General features: G+C 38.5%; 1 protein-coding gene across 1 annotated transcript; it reads left to right on the top strand.

The window, feature by feature from the left end:
* Window positions 1-327: 327 nt before the first annotated feature.
* Window positions 328-10,445, top strand: LOC124256951 (mitochondrial carnitine/acylcarnitine carrier protein-like). The gene is made up of 8 exons (XM_046690910.1): window positions 328-680; window positions 1,195-1,287; window positions 2,391-2,518; window positions 3,718-3,808; window positions 5,102-5,295; window positions 5,791-5,902; window positions 7,434-7,553; window positions 8,205-10,445. The coding sequence occupies exons 1-8, from the start codon at window positions 597-599 to the stop codon at window positions 8,256-8,258; spliced, it is 876 nt and encodes a 291-aa protein (XP_046546866.1). The 5' UTR covers window positions 328-596; the 3' UTR covers window positions 8,259-10,445.
* The last annotated feature ends 1,896 nt before the right edge of the window (window positions 10,446-12,341 follow it).

Here is a 12,341-nt window from a genome sequence, read left to right as displayed (position 1 = left end):
ATTTCAATCGATGAACACCATTTGACATATTATTCATTCTAGATCTGAGACCCATTAATAAATATTAAAATCGTCTGAATTTATACACATGTATAATTTTGTTATGTATCGAATAATTTAACAAACAGAGCAGCATTTAATTCATGCACGGAACATATATATAAGTAGGTTCGTTCGTCATGTTGTAAATTATTAAAGAGATGAGAGTTCACAGATGGAATTGTATTTGACACCGGTCTATAGAACGTTGTGTTCAGATGCGTTTGCGTATCCCATTATTAGTACCAGTTTCTATCGCCGTGTTTCACGAACGACAACTCTTACCGAGGGCAGATAACTGTAAAACCTTCCTGGCTTGAAATTCACGGGTGCAGGCGAGCAGAACCGGTTCAGCATCGGTCAAGTCACAGGTTCGGACATAACGCATAAACCTCGACCCAGTCGTCCGTGACTTGCATAATCACCGAGAGGCCAAAGTTCACTAGCCTTGCTTTACTACATCAAAGCCGACACAAGCGAGAATCAGTTCAGTCGCCTAGTTTACAGTCGTGGTTATTTTGCTATTTCGTGAGTGTGGGACTTGCTGATAAGAAAACATGGAAGGTGTCAAAAACTTCATTGCAGGTGGAGTTGGAGGAGTATGCTGTGTCGCAACTGGCCATCCTCTTGACACAATCAAGGTATGTATGTGCAAATGTCACAAATTAATGGATTTGTTTGTCTGTTGGACTTTGGACTTAAGATGTCAGCTGGTTCGCAATGGTATTGGTACTCGACCATTCCATTGAAATTATTGGAGCAGTTATCATTTTATCACAATGAAATGCAATTCATCTATCGAAAAAAGGATTTTGAAACATTGTCACAAAAAAATCTCTATTTTCTAACACCTCATGAAATTAATTGTATTTTTTATGTGTTGAACTTTCATCATAAGTATTGTTTTATATCTTTCAGTGTCATATATGTCTGTAGTCTCTGCCTGTAAACATGGTAAAGCATGTTTAAGTGATACTAATATACTATCGTTTCAGGTTTATATCAGTCTCTTGACAAGTAAAGTTGTACACTATTGTACCTTTAAGACATTGCAGAAAGTGGTTAATTTTTTCATTATCAATTTAAGACCTAAACAGACTAAAATCAGTGATTCCACTCCAGATTATAACTGATGAAAAATGTCTTTTTCTACAGGTGCGACTTCAAACAATGCCGAAACCTGAACCAGGACAGTCTCCCTTATACAAGGGTACATTGGACTGTGCCTTAAAGACAATTAGGCAGGAGGTCAGTGTACAACTTTAGCCACTTCACTGAAGCTCAGTAGTAAAATTCGGTTTAGTCTGGTAACTTTGGTGAACAGCCTACATAACTATATAGTATCCTCTAATAAGATATTCAAAATGATGCTGAGTGCTGCCTGATGTTGGAGAGACGTATCCCACTGACAAGACTAATTTGATCCAAATAATTATTTACCATATCATGCTTAACATTTCCATCTTAAATGTCTTACTGAGGCTATTGTGGGCAACTTTCCTAAGAATATAACTGTTTTCTCAGTGGCTGTGTTTAAACTACCCAAATCACTGTGGCATGTACACTGACTGAACTTTGGACTCACTACTTAGGGTATTACAGCTACTGACTTGTAAATGCTATTTATAGAAGAAAGACCTGTTTGGACAAAAGTACTAGAATCTGTACTTTGCTGAGAAAGTGTAATTCAGGATATAACATGTGTTGCATTTGACCACTTTCTTAAAGGCATTGTGAATTCAAAGAAACGTTGTTTGGACAGTCCATGTCAGATAACAATGTAGACACACAATTTGGTTTTGTGATTAATTGGACAGATAAATTCTGTAACTCAAGTAACAAATCAGCTTGATGTTATAAGGAAGAGTTGATTATTCAGGGACCCAAATGCTCGCTCACTTAACAGCAAACCTCCAGTACCCCTAAAATTCTAACATGAAACAAACTTCATTGCTAGAATATTGCTGAAGGTGGTGTAAAACCATGCTTTCTCACTCCCTCACTAACTCCCTGTAGACACACCTAGAATTGATCTTCAGTAACCCGTGCTTGTCGAATGAGGTGACTAACAGGATCGGGTGTTCAGGCTCGCTGACTTGGTTGACATATGCATCATATCCCAATTGCATAGGTAGCTGCTCATGAAATTTATCACTGGATTTTCTGGTTCAGACTTGATTATTTTACAGACCGCCTCCATCTAGGCGAGAATATTTCTGAGTGTGGCGTTAAACAACAAACCAACTAGCTAACCCTGTAGACACAAAGCTTGGCTTGTGATTGATTGGACAGACGTAACAAATCCGCTACATGTATTTGAACAAGAATTTAACATCTCTGTCTGTTGCCAGGGCGTCCTGGGCCTGTATAAGGGTATGGCAGCTCCCATCGCAGGCGTGGCACCGATCTTTGCTATATGCTTCTACGGATATGGCGTTGGCAAGACCTTGCAGCAGAGAACTCCAGATGAGCAGCTATCGTGAGTCCTTCGTGTTTGTAACATGAAATATAACCATTAGGAATATATTTTTGATAACTTACAATTTGCATATCTAGCATAGATTTTTAGGTAAATCTGTAACAGTTGTAACACTATTACCAATGTTTTAGTGTTAGTGGTGCACTGGTCGAGTGCACAATATCCCCTCAAAGATGCTCAGTGGCCATAAGGACAAATTATTCGCAAAGTGCAGACATTATTATGTGACCCCAGTTAACCCTAGCTGCCTGTGAGGCGCTAGAAATCAACACTTATAAGACCATCTTATTGCACTGGGTATCCATTCACTGCTGGGTGAACAGAGGCAATTGTGAACAAACTCACTTGCCTAATGTGACACCACAAGTTTCACATGTGCTTCATTGTGGGGCAGGACTGACGTCCTAGAAACTCTCAGGAGTCAAGCTGCTGAACAAGGGCTCTCTGGGACCAAGACCTCCTCCGTGGTGTAGTGGTTAGAGCGTCCGCCCGGAGAGCGGAAGGTCGCGGGTTCGATCCCCGACCGCGTCATACCAAAAGACGTTAAAATATGGTACTTGTTGGTCCCTGCCTGGACGCTCGGCATTAATGGGTACAACAAGGACTGGTCGGCTTGGAGTCAGTATAATGTGTCTGAGTGGGGTATTCATGCTTCACTGCGGCATGGTATCTCAGTGGGCTAGCACTATAAAACCAGCTTAAGTCTGGGCTAGTACAAGCAACCGCACATAGACATACACACGCATGCACGTCGTCATATGAGCCAAATATTCTCAAGCACGACGTTAAACCCAATTTCACCTGACCTCTCTGTGACCAATATTGCTTAACTTCATCTGATATGCACAGGACCACACACCACCACCAGTATTAGTGTTAAAAGATATGCTACTGATATTTCACTTTTCACTTATGGCATTTGAAACTTTGTATACAACAAACCTTGTTGACATTAATTGTTATTGTTTGCAATATGGAGAGGTATTAACATAACTTATTACTTGTTTACAAATACAGTTCACATTATTTTTGTGAAATCAGTATGTTTCAATAAAATGCCAAATCACAGCTAAGATATTGAAACAAAATGTCAAAAAGCAGTTCTGCTATATATCATAATTATGAAGTACCTGCTTGTATTTGTTTTAGGAGAGGTCATTGCATTTAAGGGAAAATGATGTGAATATATATGTCTCTAGGCACATCCAGACATTCAACGCTGGTATGATGGCGGGCGTGATGACCACCGTCATCATGACGCCCGGAGAGAGAATCAAGTGTCTACTGCAGGTATGTAAAGTCGTGTGTCATAGCTGTAATGTTCATGAGGTTGCCATCTGTATTTGCATTAACATCATTGTTGTGAGTTGGGTACACGTATCTATTTTGAGTTTTATCATGAAGATCCAGGTTAGAATTGATCTTCTGTAACCCATGCTTGTCGTAAGAGGCAACTAGCGGGATCAGGTGGTCAGGCTCACTGACTTGGTTGACACATATCATCATATCCCAATTGCGTAGATTGATACTCATGCTGTTGATCACTGGATTGTCTGGTCCAGACTCAATTATTTACAGACCTCCACCATACAGCTGGAATATTGCTGAGTGTGGCATAAAAGTAAACTCACTCACTCAATTTAATATTGATAAAATTTCTGCCTGTTTTTGTATATTGATGTGATTTCATTTTTTATCTTTTCTGCTCTGTTTATATACGAAACAGAGTTAGTATGGGTAGGATATTGTCTAGGGATGTCACGATACAAAAGTTTCATGAATTGATACTTATCACGATACCCATGTCACGATTCGATACGTATCAAGAGGCCTATTTTCGTGGCATTACTGCGTAAATTTAGTTACATTTTGAACATTAGTATTTCATATTTTATAATTGTCCATGAAAAGATCAACATTTTATATTCTCAGCGATTAAAAAGTTCTAATTTCCCATTTTTGTGCATAACAAATAATCATTTATAACTCTCATTACATAAAAAAACATGATACAATTGCAAAATGTAAATGATAGATATACAGATTAAAACTGATACTTTCAAAACTAAATATCGATACAGAAAAAGTATTGATGTATCGATGTATCAATATTATCAATCACAAACAGGAGAGAATTTTCTAAATTACAATTACAATGTCTTTTCCTGCTTCTTGATATAGAGACTTGACGTGGATATCAATTCAATTGTTTTATGGATGCCATTGAGCACCAGACACATGTTTTAGGTTGTTCTTTTGCAAAATTATTTTCATAATTTTAGTCGCGCAAGGGCACATTGAAAATTTTTCTGCCCTGTCATGTTGATATTCTCTGTGCCATTGCATGCAAATTAAGCAATAATTTGATACCTGCTTGACAGGCGGTGGGGTAGCCAAGTGGCTAAAGCATTCTCTAGGAATGCCAAAGACCCAGGTTTTATTCCCCACATGGGTGCAGTGTGTGAAGCCCAATTCTGGTGTTCCCCGCTGTGATATTGTTGGAATATTGCTAAAAGCGGCGTAAAAACTAAAGTCACTCACTCACTCACTCCCTGCTTGACCATTGATGTTGATGGTGAACAGATCCAGCAAGCTGCAGGGGGTGAGGCCAAGTACAAGGGCCCCATCGACTGTATGAAGCAGCTGTACAAGGAGTCCGGGATAAGGGGCGTGTACCGTGGCACATTCGCCACACTCTGCAGGGACGTGCCAGCAACTGGCATGTATTTCATGAGCTACGAATGGCTGAAGCGGGTGCTCACTCCAGAGGGAAAAACGTAAGTTGAAAGGGGCAGGTGGTTTGTAATCATTAACTACATGAGGGGAGGCGGGATAGCTAAGTGGTTAAAGTGTTCGCCCACATGGGTACAGTGTGTTACACCAATTTCTTGTGTCCCCCGCCATGGTATTGCTGCAATCTTGTTAAAAGCATCATAAAAACTCACTCACTCACTCACTCACTCACTCACTCACTCACTCACTCACTCACTCACTCACTCACTCACTCACTCACTCACTCACTCACTCACTCACTCACTCACTCACTCACTCACTCACTCACTCACTCACTCACTCACTCACTCACTCCTGGCTTTAATGCTTATTATTTTCAATATTGAATTAAATGCAGTTATGTTTGAATACTCTGAAGATGATAAAGTTGCATTACCACGGTAACCTAAAATGTTCAAAGCTTGTCCTTACTAGTAGCTCTCTGTACATTGTGCTTGTTGCGAGTACTGCAGACTGATGTGAGATCATTGTGTCTCCAGGACTAGTGACCTGGGTGCTGGAAGGCTGTTGTTAGCTGGTGGAATGGCTGGGATTGCCAACTGGATGGTTGCTATGCCACAAGATGTGCTCAAGTCCAGGTTCCAGACAGGTGAGTTTTGGCCATCTCCACAATTGAAGGGGCGGTGGAGCACCCTGGTTGTTAGAGCATTGGCTCGGCATGCCGAAGATCCGGGGTTTGATTCCAGAATTGGGTACAAAATGTGAAGCCCATTGCTGGTGTCCCCTCCTGAGATATTGCTGAATTATTGCTAAAAGCAGCGTAGAACTTAACTCACTCACAAACTCATTAATTGGTCCCAATATTCATATAATGGTACCAATATTCATAAATTGGTCTCAATATTCATACAGTGTCCTCCACTGTGATATTGCAGGAATATTGCTAAAAGCAATGTAAACAAACATATTCACTCAACACTTGGGAAATTTAATGACTGTGTTGTCAGGGGTGGAAGTAACTTTAAAATTGCTAGTGTACTCCGGTACAGTGGCACATGTAAAATCACTTGTCCTGATAATTTTTCCTCTATACCGGCCATTTTCTTCTTGATTTTTTAAAATAAACAACATAATTAACAGTGGAAAGTCAACTGGACACCGGTACAGTGTGATGTACAAATTTGCTTGCCCGACAGAAAAAAACACTGGACTCGGACGTCGGGCAATGGGTTATTTCCACCCCTGGTTGTTCAGCAATTTAGTAATGAATATGGAGACCAATTGCTAATGTCAGTTTAGTGAAATTGATGGAATATGAACTGTCATAATCGTCAAACCATACAGACAGAATGTCATTATGCAATTTGTATCTGGATCAGTATTATGTAAAATCATAATTTTAATCGTAACATATACCATGATCAGAATTATTGGGATGTTTTCATACAATATGTATCATGATCATAATTTCAGGAATTTCGCATTACGAGTATCATGGGAATGTCTCCATACAGTATGTCTCATGGTTTAAATTATGGGAATGCCTTTGTACAATATGTATCGGGATAAAATCTGTATCAGAATCATTATTATAAGAATGTGACAGTACAGTATTCATAGTCAACGAGACAGCGCCTATTCATGTGACAGCCTCTTCATGTGACAGCCTCTTCATGGACAACAAATTTCTGAATGTTACACAAAGGCATATCTACAACATTATTTATTGAAATAATAAAACAGTTATTGATTGTAATACCAGTTAAGGAATGATAACCAGGGAGTTGTGATAATGTTTTCAGTGAAAATAAAAAGTGTATATGATAAGTCTACTGTAGACTAATGTAATCTGGATAAAATGTTTGGATTAAAACACATAATTTAGAGGGGATGGCACGGATTGTAACAGAGAAAATATTTCCCAATTTGCACTCTGCTTAAAAGAGGGGAAAGTGACTAGTCTACCGGCATAGTCACATGGTTCCGGCATGCCTGCATGGGTCAAGGGTTCATTTGAATAACATGTTTTTGTGTTCTTTTGGAACACAACACAGGAAATTGCCTCTGCATTTCAAGAGAATGAAGAGATAAGCAATTGGCATGAGTCAGGACCAAGAAAAGTATTCATATCTCTGAGTTTGTATTGATTGAATTGAGTCTCACTGCCGTGTTTGTGCTGCAGCCCCACGGTATGTACAGTGGGATCCGGGATGTATTCCGACACATGATGAAGGAGGAAGGACCCCTGGCTCTCTACAGGGGATTCACCCCAGTCTTGATCAGGGCCTTCCCTGCTAATGCTGTAAGTTGCACATGCTTGACTGTAGGCAAATTTTCTCCCTGTCTTGATTCTGGTTAGAATTGGTCCAGTTCACTATGTGGATTGGATGGTCAGGCTCAGTTGATTGTATGTCATTGTTTCCACAAACTTTGTTTTTGAGATCAATCACTGGTTTGTGTGGTTCGGTGGGGATAATGTATGTCATTTGGCTGGAATATTGCTGAATTTGGCATTAAGCATCAAGAGGAAGTTTGCTGTTTTAATTAATTTACAAAAACAATCATCAATTGAAGAAATATACAATCACACTCTTTCCACCATGAAGGGCTGTTGGAGTAGCCTAGTAGTTAAAGCGTTTATTCGTCACACCAGAGAGCAGGTTTCAATCTTCACATGGGTACATACCTGTGAAGATATGGGTTAGAATTGGTCTTCAGTAACACATGCTTGTCGTAAGAGGCGACAAATGGGATCGGGTGGTCAGGCTCGCTGACTTGGTTGACCTGTGTCATCATATCCCAATTATCTGGTCCAGACTCGATGATTTACAGACCTCTGACATATAGCTGGAATATTGCTGAGTGCTGCGTTAAACAACAAACCAATTCTACAGCCTGTATGCTGTATAAAATAAATAAGAGTCATTCTGATACCAAAACCTTTATATTTCAGATGTGTTTCCTGGGTTTCGAAAAGGCTATGCAATTCCTGAACTATTTGTTTTGATGCGGCGGAGAGCTAGAGACGTGTGTTGTCCTGTATGCCAGTTCCTTCTTCTCACATCTCAGGGCCATCATTCATGTCATGCTCAGAACCATGTCATGTGTCTGTCACAGACTTCACTGTGCCCTTACAACTAACATCCCTTGACTTCCACTTAGGCTATCATAGAGATCGCTAATTGTTAACTAAATATTGATAGATTGTCAATAAATATCAGGGACATAACTTTGAGCATGAATGCAAAAAATGTCTGAAAGAAATGAATATATTTTACATTACTGGTGAACTGTGACATGTTTTTACATGTATTATTAACGAAACAGCGTTCTGAACATAATTTAGAAACAGACCATGAATAAAGTCATAAATTTGTATATTGTGTGAGGAAGTTAAAAGTTATTTCTATCACAAAAGTTAATGTGTGATACTAGTATTATTGATAACACAATTTTCATATCGATTAGCATTAATAATTTTTCCTATCGATAATATTTCCAATTGTCGATCCTTTTAGCCAGCCCTACTTGCTCTACACTTCCATACAATATATTCTCAAGTTCACACGCATTTGTAAAAGGGTTATTAATGTTTTTTCATGAATTTTCAGTTAGGGCGACATTATTTGCCCAAGTGTCGCCTCCCTGTGATATGGGTAATAATTACCATATATCGCTGCGTGTAAGGCAAGTGTATCATACCTGACATGAAGGTGCTGATGGGTCATCTTATACATGGTTGGTAGATCTCACATTTGTTTCATGCGCACAATTTTTAAATTCTGTTTGGCAAAGCTAAAACAAGGGTCACCTCAAATCCAGGTTGCCAAACCAACTTACAAAGTGAAATATGTCTGTGTCAAAAGAGAGCCGGAAGTACGCAAATGTGGGATCTTCTCAAATTAGCTGTTACATGAATTGGCATTGATTTTTAAAGCTTGTAGATCGGTCGCTTTATATGTGGGCTTGCACTATACGCAGCGATATATGGTAGTCCATGGCTTCCATTTCCAACATTGGTACAATGTGTGAAGCTTATATGGAATGTTGGAATGTGGCTAAAAATGGCATAAAACCCTACTCATTCACTATCATGTCTAAATGTAGATCCATTAAAATTATTATAGCATTATGGAATGAGGCAGAAGATTTCTTTGTTTCTGTTTATGATATAAGTGAACCTGCCTGGTTGCTTGTGAAAAATTACTAGACTGAAGTTGAAAAATATTGAATGAGCGTAAATTTAATTAATATGGTGGTTGTTGTCACCAAGCCACATCACACGTTTTGCACAAGTTTGGGACTGAGAAAGAGACGCTCGACATGTTTATATGATCAGGAATATGTATACAGGGAACAGCCCAGAAGACTTTCGGGATCCAGTCCCATTCTAGAAGATTGTTAAGCCTGCAGATTACAGCACACCCTATTTCATCAGATCATTTCTGTTTGGTTTTGGTTGAAATGAGTTGATTGAGTTGATTGAGTTGTGATTAGCATTCCTTAGAAGAGAATGGTGTTAGTAGTGTACTCCAAGATGTGACTGATCTCTCTTAATCTCTCTAGGCCTTTCATTTGTTATTAGTTGGTTTACAATTAGTCCAAACAAATTTAGATTTTTAGATTAGCACTATGAATAAACCCAGTGTTTTTACATTGCAAGATACTGAAAGATAATTGATTGATTTTCTTTATTACAGGAAACATTTTTATACGTATTATTCAGCATTTCTTTAAACAGTGGTGATAAAATCTCCCATTTTCTTTTTATTTCATCCAGTTGTAAAACTGATCTGTAAATACAAATTGTCAAAAGTCATTTAAATATTTTTCTAATTTCAGATTTTAAAAACAAAATTTGGGGTAAACCAACTAAAAATGTATAAAAGATCTTTTGTTGCATATTATCCATGAATATCCTGACGTACTTTACACAGCATTATCTGTTGTTCTTGTATATTGTTTAGTAGTACTGCACTGTAATATCTGAGTTTTGTGTATGGTGGAGTAGATGAATGAAAGGTATTTTGTGGCATGTCCATGATGCATGGAGAGTGTTGTTATTGATATATTATCATATCCATCCACTATCTACAGAGGTGATAATACATATACATTTAATATTTTGACAGTAAAACATGAACTTCATTCTGTCAAACAAAAGTTTGTTGAAAATAAACATTTCTACATAGCTGATGTGTATTGACCTGTTGTATTAGAAACTGGTTACAGAATATAGAAACATTACAGGTACTGGGAGCCTATCCACAATGCATTTGCAGCACTATGTCAATCGTAAGTGAGTCAGTATGGTTTTACGCTGCTTTTAGCAACTTCTTTGAGTGGCATTTTTAGAAGTTGGGAAGTACAATATAGAACAAACTTTATGGATAACAACTTCTTTTTATTCGTGAGTGCGACGTTTCGATACAGATTCCTGTACCGTTGTCAAGCATAATGGAACATGAAGAAGGGGGAAGTATATATATACTGGATGTAACAATGTAACAAAGAAAACAACATAATTAACATAATTGGCTTGGCAGAAAGCTGATGAAGCCAGAGAGTAGAGCTTTCATCAGCTTTCTGCCTAGCCAATTATGTTGTTTTCTTTGTTACATTGTTACATCCAGTATATATATACTTCCCCCTTCTTCATGTTCCATTATGCTTGACAACGATACAAGAATCTGTATCGAAATGTCGCACTCACGAATAAAAAGAAGTTGTTATCCATAAAGTTTGTTCTATATTGCTTTTAGCAATGTTCCAACGATATCATGGCAAGGGACACCAGAAATGGGCTTCAGACATTGTACCCATGTGGGGAATCCAGCGAATGCTTTAACCACTGGGCTACCCCGCCGCCCTTAATCATAAGTAAAGAGCTATGTTAGGTCATAATGTTGCAATTGCTTTGTGGATCGGTACCCAGATTCATGAGAAGAGAAATTTGGCAAATTTATGATAAACTGTGTGAGCTAAGCTTGGTTTATTTTTAAGGCAAGAAAGTCAAACTTGTGTTTCTTGAAATCCACCCACATCATTGGTGCTTTTGGTAGCTATAGGTGTTATCACAACTTGAAACAGCTATCAAGAAAATGCCATTAAACATTCAGATGTTTTGCATGTTTTTGTTGCTGCTACCGATTTGAAAAACAGTATGATATATTAGCAGTGTTAAACATTATTAATAAAAACATATTTAAAAGAGCTATCAACCTAGACCATGTTATCGTACAAACCATAATTCCTTGGACGCATAACAGAGGTGGTAGCCTAGTCACTTGTGAAGCTGAAGACCCGGGTCCAATTCCCCATATGGGTACAAAGTGTAAAGACCATTTTTCCCCTGCTGTGATTTTGCTGGACTATTACTAAAAATGTCAAAAAACGAAACTCTCATGATTTCTTGTTACCGGTACCTGAAATACTAATATTTCTATGTTTTTGCCTTGCAGTTACATGAATGTGTTAACTATTCAAAGTGCCTTCTCTAAGCTTCATGAGTAACCAGTAATTAGAGATGTAATTCTTGCAGGTTCTTCTTCTGTTTTTGCTGAGTGCGGCGTAAAACTGAACTCACTCTTGTTCTGTTTGCAGATTAGATTAATTTCCATTACAAAGACTCATTCCCTCCTAGCCTTGTCCAAAGTTAAATCAGTCTAAGTAAACTTAGGCTCAGTATTGTAAAGTTGACATTCGCACATACCTTTTGAACTTTTACCTCAAAAACGTTTTGTACCCGAACGATTCCGAATGCTATTTTCCGTACGATCGTTTCCGAGTGATGTACATGGAGCATGCCACAAGAGCGAGTAAACAGTCGCTGAAAAAAGCGTTTTGTCAGTATTTAAGGATGTCAGCTTTCGGAAATATTAGCTAATGATAGCCATGTCAACAGAAACCCAAAAGTGTATATTCTGCAGGTCATATATCTGTGTTCTATGCGGGTTTCATTGTTATGAGATCAGTGTTGGCGACCGGGGGAAGAGAAAATCCATTTTGTAAGTCCCGCCAAACCCAAAATAGTAGCCGTTGTCTGATTGGTTAAATCCGTTCGGCCGTCTCGCGTTTGATTGGACGGTCA

This window comes from Haliotis rubra, unplaced genomic scaffold (genome assembly GCF_003918875.1).
Source record: "Haliotis rubra isolate DU_JTF1 unplaced genomic scaffold, ASM391887v1 Scf645, whole genome shotgun sequence".
Lineage (NCBI taxonomy): Eukaryota > Metazoa > Mollusca > Gastropoda > Lepetellida > Haliotidae > Haliotis > Haliotis rubra.
Note: the sequence above shows the minus strand (reverse complement) of the source record. Positions and strands in the feature narration are given on the sequence as shown.

Excerpts from the sequence above, each read along its gene's own strand:
- LOC124256951 (XM_046690910.1), top strand. The coding sequence starts at position 597 with ATGGAAGGTGTCAAAAACTTCATTGCAGGTGGAGTTGGAGGAGTATGC. Across the intron at positions 5,903-7,433 it reads AGTCCAGGTTCCAGACAGGT|CCCCACGGTATGTACAGTGG; the intron begins GAGTTTTGGCCA and ends TTTGTGCTGCAG. Across the intron at positions 7,554-8,204 it reads GGGCCTTCCCTGCTAATGCT|ATGTGTTTCCTGGGTTTCGA; the intron begins GTAAGTTGCACA and ends TTTATATTTCAG.